Source organism: Camponotus floridanus, unplaced genomic scaffold (genome assembly GCF_003227725.1).
Source record: "Camponotus floridanus strain SB8 unplaced genomic scaffold, Cflo_v7.5 scaffold6, whole genome shotgun sequence".
In the NCBI taxonomy this organism is placed as follows: domain Eukaryota; kingdom Metazoa; phylum Arthropoda; class Insecta; order Hymenoptera; family Formicidae; genus Camponotus; species Camponotus floridanus.
The window spans coordinates 2,103,899-2,109,818 of NW_020229769.1; the positions used below are offsets into that span (position 1 = coordinate 2,103,899).

The 5,920-nt window shown below is 29.5% G+C and overlaps 1 protein-coding gene across 2 annotated transcripts; it reads left to right on the top strand.

Annotated features, from left to right (window-relative positions):
* The first annotated feature begins 3,680 nt into the window (after window positions 1-3,680).
* On the top strand, window positions 3,681-4,609 carry LOC105252030 (protein UXT homolog). 2 transcript variants are annotated; one of them, XM_011259198.3, is made up of 2 exons: window positions 3,681-3,823; window positions 4,001-4,608. In XM_011259198.3, the coding sequence occupies exon 2, from the start codon at window positions 4,013-4,015 to the stop codon at window positions 4,454-4,456; it is 444 nt and encodes a 147-aa protein (XP_011257500.1). In that variant the 5' UTR covers window positions 3,681-3,823; window positions 4,001-4,012; the 3' UTR covers window positions 4,457-4,608. The 2 variants fall into 2 exon arrangements, with proteins under 2 accessions (XP_011257500.1, XP_011257501.1); XM_011259199.3 differs by having other exon boundaries at window positions 3,698-3,860; window positions 4,001-4,609.
* The last annotated feature ends 1,311 nt before the right edge of the window (window positions 4,610-5,920 follow it).

A 5,920-nucleotide genomic window follows, 5' to 3' on the forward strand; every position in this document is an offset into this window, starting at 1 on the left:
AAAGGAGCAAGCTCAGGGATATTGATAATTTATGAAATCGCTAAAAGAGCGTAACGTGCTAAATTATTTATCTGCGATATAAATTATACTTTATACCGTGGATGCTGTCAGATAACCCTGACAAACAACCTCGGTCGCGATGGCGCTCATAAAAGAACACGATACTCCTACGTGATGTCCGTGCACGAATTTGCGCATCAAAGGTAAAAAATTAAGCTGAATTCTTATAAGCAATAGGCAATAAGCGCTGGCCGTATATTCTTAGGGTTCGCAGTTGATGTTGAGAGAAGAAAATGTTCCTATCTCGTCCGATACCGGTTGCCAGGTGCGTGAAGAAGCTGTTTCACGCAGCTCTGGATACGTGACCGTGAAAGAGAACGTGCAACGCACTTTCTGACGCGACATCGTTCCAGTGTCATCTCGGCAGAAATTAATCAGTTCAATTAATTAGTACAATCCATCGAGAGAGAGAGAGAAAAGGAGAGAGGGAGAGAGAGCCGACGGATTTTTATACTCACATTCTTGGACTCTGTTAATGCAAACTTATCAATTCTGTAATGGATAATATGGAGTTTGGACGTTGCTGTTCGATTACTTTATCGCGTCTCAAGTTTCTGCAATTAATAGCACATCTCGCGAGATACGTCAATCTCGTACTGTGGAGGGGAATGTATAAATATGTAATGATTGAATGCAAAATTATATTATTGTAATCTATCGAATATCTAGAGAATCAACACATTAAAAGTTTCGATAATCAATTTATTATTAAATTAATTATATTGCAAATTTCAGAAAATGAATACTTTTTTATATCAGAGGGAAGAATATTAATATTAAAGAATATTTTAATATATAAATATCAATATTAATATATTAATATATGGATAAAATATAATATAGATGTATTTATGCACTTTCATTTTTTTGCATAGTTTATATTAAATACAATTATATAAGAATTAATAATTAAATTAATTATAATAATGTTTATCGATAATGTTCAATTTACGGGATAAAAGCACGATAAATATCATGGCAAGGCTTTTTGCAATTACTCCGATTGATCTGTTGCGCTTATAAAAGTAAATCGAAAGTGGATCTTTTCTTATCGAACTTTTTTTTTATTTGAAAATGACGAAGCCTTTGTATCATGCGATCCTAAAACGAATATTCGAAGTACTTTGCTAAGTCATGGCTAACGCACAAAAGCATGAGCGAGATGCATCATGAGAATGGCCGTTTTTTGCATCACTGTTAGAATAAAGCGAGTAAACGAACGGACATGTAATAACGAAAGAACCGAAGAGAAGATCTTATCGATTCTCTGATGCATAGATGGCAACAATAACGTGCTGTAAAAATCTAAAACGCGGAAATGATCGCATTTTCCACGATCGTATTTCATAGAGGTAAATAACAATCTACTGTCTCTGAAAAAGAGCATTTTTATGTCGGCCTTTTCAAACCACTTATTGAGTCTTGATTCGCCATATCAAATTAGCTGCGAGAAATCTTACGATATTAATGCATTGTAATTGACTGAAATTTTTCAAATAAATTATTGTCCTCATCCCGATTATGCATTCATTTTTCTCTGTCATTTCGCAAATCCACTACTTACTTGTCTTTATGTCTCGCGTGTATTTTATGCGTATATTCCTCATGTATCAAGCTGTCAGTTATTTTGGAATCCCGTTATGCGGTTGATTTTGCATAATAAACAGTATACCGTTATAATGCAGCGGTTAGGTTACTATATTTATACAGTAAAATTTGATATATTTGTTGATTGAAAGTGCGCATTTGCTTTATAATTATTTCGTAACGACACCATGCATGTATTAAGTTCTTCAATTCACAAACAAGGTTCAAGTGGATGAAGGAAAAATAAAAAAAGTAATACAGCAAGATATGATTACTTATATACTTATCCTTTTATCGTAGACATCATAAATATCATGTATATATAATTATTATATATAAGGTGTATCGTTGTACTACCACCAGCTTAACTCCAGCAATTTACGATCATTAGCATACATTCAGTAACATGTTTTTTAATATGCATACGCGCAGAGCACACACTTTTTCACATTATTTTCTTATAACGTATATCAGACTCGAGAGATGTTTAATAACATAATAAAAACGTGGAGCGACATTCACTTGTGTCTCTTTAGTCATATAATATCTTTAGTCTTTATAGAATATAATATGACAGTATTAAAGAAATATAAGATAATGGAAATAAATTATTAAAAATAAAATTACCTTTAATTTTATATTTTTTATATCTTTTAACTTAGATGCTGTACGATATTATGCATTGTATAATATCAGCAGAGATTATAAAATTATAAAAGACAATGTATTATATATTATATTAATTATGTTATATCATATATCAAAATTATGGAAAAAGAATTGAAATATGTGATCTCCAATAAAATAGACGTCAAATAATCTTGCTATTCATTGTCTCGTTCTTACAAGACGTTGCAGATTGTTAGTTTTTTTATCAGATAATTAAGCAAGAATATGTTTTTTTATTTACAAGAATAATAATATGTCAAATGAGATATTGATTATATAAGATGTATATTTACGCGTGCACATAAACACATATCTCCAAGTGTAATTAATGTTTTAATCATTTTTCTAAAATCTGTTGATTATAATTGAAAAAAATTTATGTATATTCAATAGATATGAAGATAATCTTTTAATTCCTCGTATGAACAGATTTTGCTACGTTAAAAAATTCTTCCATGCCATTATGCCAAATGTATTGTATGTATATATTTATATTTGATATAAATATAAATATAAATTTTTGATCCATGTAAAATTGATGTATTTATAAACATTACATTTTTATTCTATTAATTTATTTGTTGTAAATGTTTTACTAGACATTACAATAAATTCGACAAGAGTCATCTGGTATACATTAAAGAGATACCTTTCTTAACAGCTGTTGCTTTATTCTTAAGGAACTTGCTGCTAGTTTTGCCAGGCCAAGATGTCGCACAATGTTATACCTGAGAGAAGACTGAGAGATGTCATGGTCTGCTTTTAGGTGATCCCTGAAAGCGATACTTCCTCTATGGACATTGAAAACGTGGACATAAACTACAAAGCCAATGTCCATGAATGTTCTCAGAGAGTAATATATGTGTACAATTTCTGGTTTTGTTCTGTATTATGTGCACGAAATGCCAGTAGCACCGAATTTATTGATTAATTTATTGAATATGAATTTATTCGATTGTTTTACCGCGCTTTTTCGAATTTATTCGATTGTTTTACCGCGCTTTTTCAAATTTTATAATATTTAGTTTTGCATTTTAAAAGACTTAGAGCGAACTAAATAAACAAATAAATAAATAAATAAATGTTGAGAAGAAGAAAAGGAAGACAAATAAATAAATATATAATATAAGTATATAATATAAATATATAATATAAATAATAGCGTGAAAAGAGAGAACATATTTATTATTAATATTTTTATATAATAAATTATTATTAATTAAATTGTTTATATTTTTATTTATATTATTTATATTATCAGAGGAACATATATGTTATCCTCTGAGAACATTCGTGGACATTTGTTTTGTAGTTCATGTCCACAGAGGGAGTATCGTTTCCAGGAATTACCTAAAAGCGAGCCATGAGCCATGACATCTCGCATTGTTAATCTTTTCTGTGGTTATACACGTAAAGGATGTAGCGTAAAAATGCAGTTATATTTCTCAAAAAGATTTTGTAATATAGTTTCTTTAGCTTTGACACGCTTTATTTCAAGTCTGATAATGTGAGTGACACTATCGTATTAATATACGAGATAAAATGTAAATATTTATAAACACATGTAATACTATAATGTGTGATATAACCTGAAAATTAGACTTCTGATATGTCGATTTCTGATTATACAATATTTTATATCGAATAATATTATTTTATTGATATCTCATTTTTTATTTTGTAGAACGAAAGCCTAATGGATCTGCAAACTCAACAGAAGATTTTACAATTTGAGACATTTGTAAATGATGTATTAAAAGCTGATCTTGCAAAATTAGCTGAAAAACTCGATGTTAAGAATGCTGATGTAGCTGAATTTCTACAACTGAAATCAGTGATAACTACATTTCAAAATACAAATGTCGAAAAAACAGGTTTCAAGACCAAAGTCGATATAGGAAATAATTTTTTTATTCAAGCACACATTCCAGATGCTTCAAAGATTTTATTAGATGTTGGTTTAGGGCATTATGTTGAATTTGATTTGGCTGAAGCTTTAATAGTTATAAATGTACGGATTAAGCTGCTGGAGAAACAGATTGCTCATTTGCGGAAAGTGATTGCAAGAACCAATGCTCACATTAAGTTAATCCTTATTGTCATTAGAGATTTGCAAGGAATTAAAGAAAATAATGAATAAAAACCATGGTAATGTACAAAGGATGATATGAGAATCAAAAATCATCCAGTGTTACCCTGTTATAAATAAATAAAAAACAGTACATGCTATAACTTGCTACAATGGCAACACAAATTTTATAAATTTATTAATAAACATGTGTAATTCACAATATATATTTTTATTTTAATTTAAGAAATTTACAAAGACAGAAAAATTTGAAATTAACGGAAAATTATAAAAACAAAACATAAATCAAAGTCGCAATAAAGTCGATATAAACAGAGATCTCTCGGACGCAAACAGAATAAATACAAGAACAATATAAGATAAATCGGATATAATAAAAGGCGCACGCATAATTATAAAGAGAGAAAATATTAAAACGGAAATTTCCACATGCGAAACGGCCATATGTGCTCACCTGCCAGCCTTCCAGGACTGGTAAAAAAGCAGTCGAAAACATAATCTGTTAAGCAAGAATGAAAATGTGTCTTCTTAAAGATGCTTCAATCCAAGAAAATTCAGATTTTAATAATAGGAAGAAAGAAAAGTTGGTAAAGATACTTCCAAACAGACTCAATGAAGATCTGTAAACGAAATCATAACGGAGCAATACACCTCACCGAAACACATGCAAAAATTCACAATGAAAAAATCAATGATTCAAAAAGACATAATGAATTGAATAAGAGTTATCACTGAATACAAAAGACACAATAAATTAAATGAGAGTACCTGTCAATCAGAATAAGCAAGACCCAGAAGGAAACAGCTAGTTATGTTTTGTTTTTATAATTTTCCGTTAATTTCAAATTTTTTCTGTTAGACATTGATAATGATCCGAACGGGATCGAAACGTACGTCTGTCGTTTTAATTAAGCGTCAACTGATTATTTTTATATGAACATGTGTTGACTTATTATATATTAAAATTTTCTTTTAATTGTAGCTATCATTAACCTAGCGCTGTGGTTTTTTTGCCTGTTTTCCTCTATTTATTTTGATTGATATTTAATACATTTTGTAAAGCATTTTTACTATCTTAACTATGACTTTATTCAAGATAAGGTGACATGTTTGAAAAGTACTTCTTCCCTTGTCATTTTAAATTTCAGACGCAGCCACTTATGCAAATATGTATAAAAGTAGCCTTCCTAGCATTTTTTCCCTATTCTCCCTTCATGTACACATCTTGTATTTATGACTTAAGCTGTACCATACTGCATATGAGTTTGAAGCTTGCATGATATTTCAAGTGTTTACCAACGCATACATTTATGCATATATTATCTGCTCTCCTATTAGGTTTAAAGAATATTCAGTCATACTTATTCATTTATTAGCTCTTTAAGATTTTAGAAAGACCTAGTTTCTCCAAAATTCTGTTTTAATTTCATTAGCTCTTTAAAATTTTAGTAGAAAGAAACAGTTTCTTAAAAATTCTGTTCTAATTATATTTTGGAATTTATACATCTTAAATTT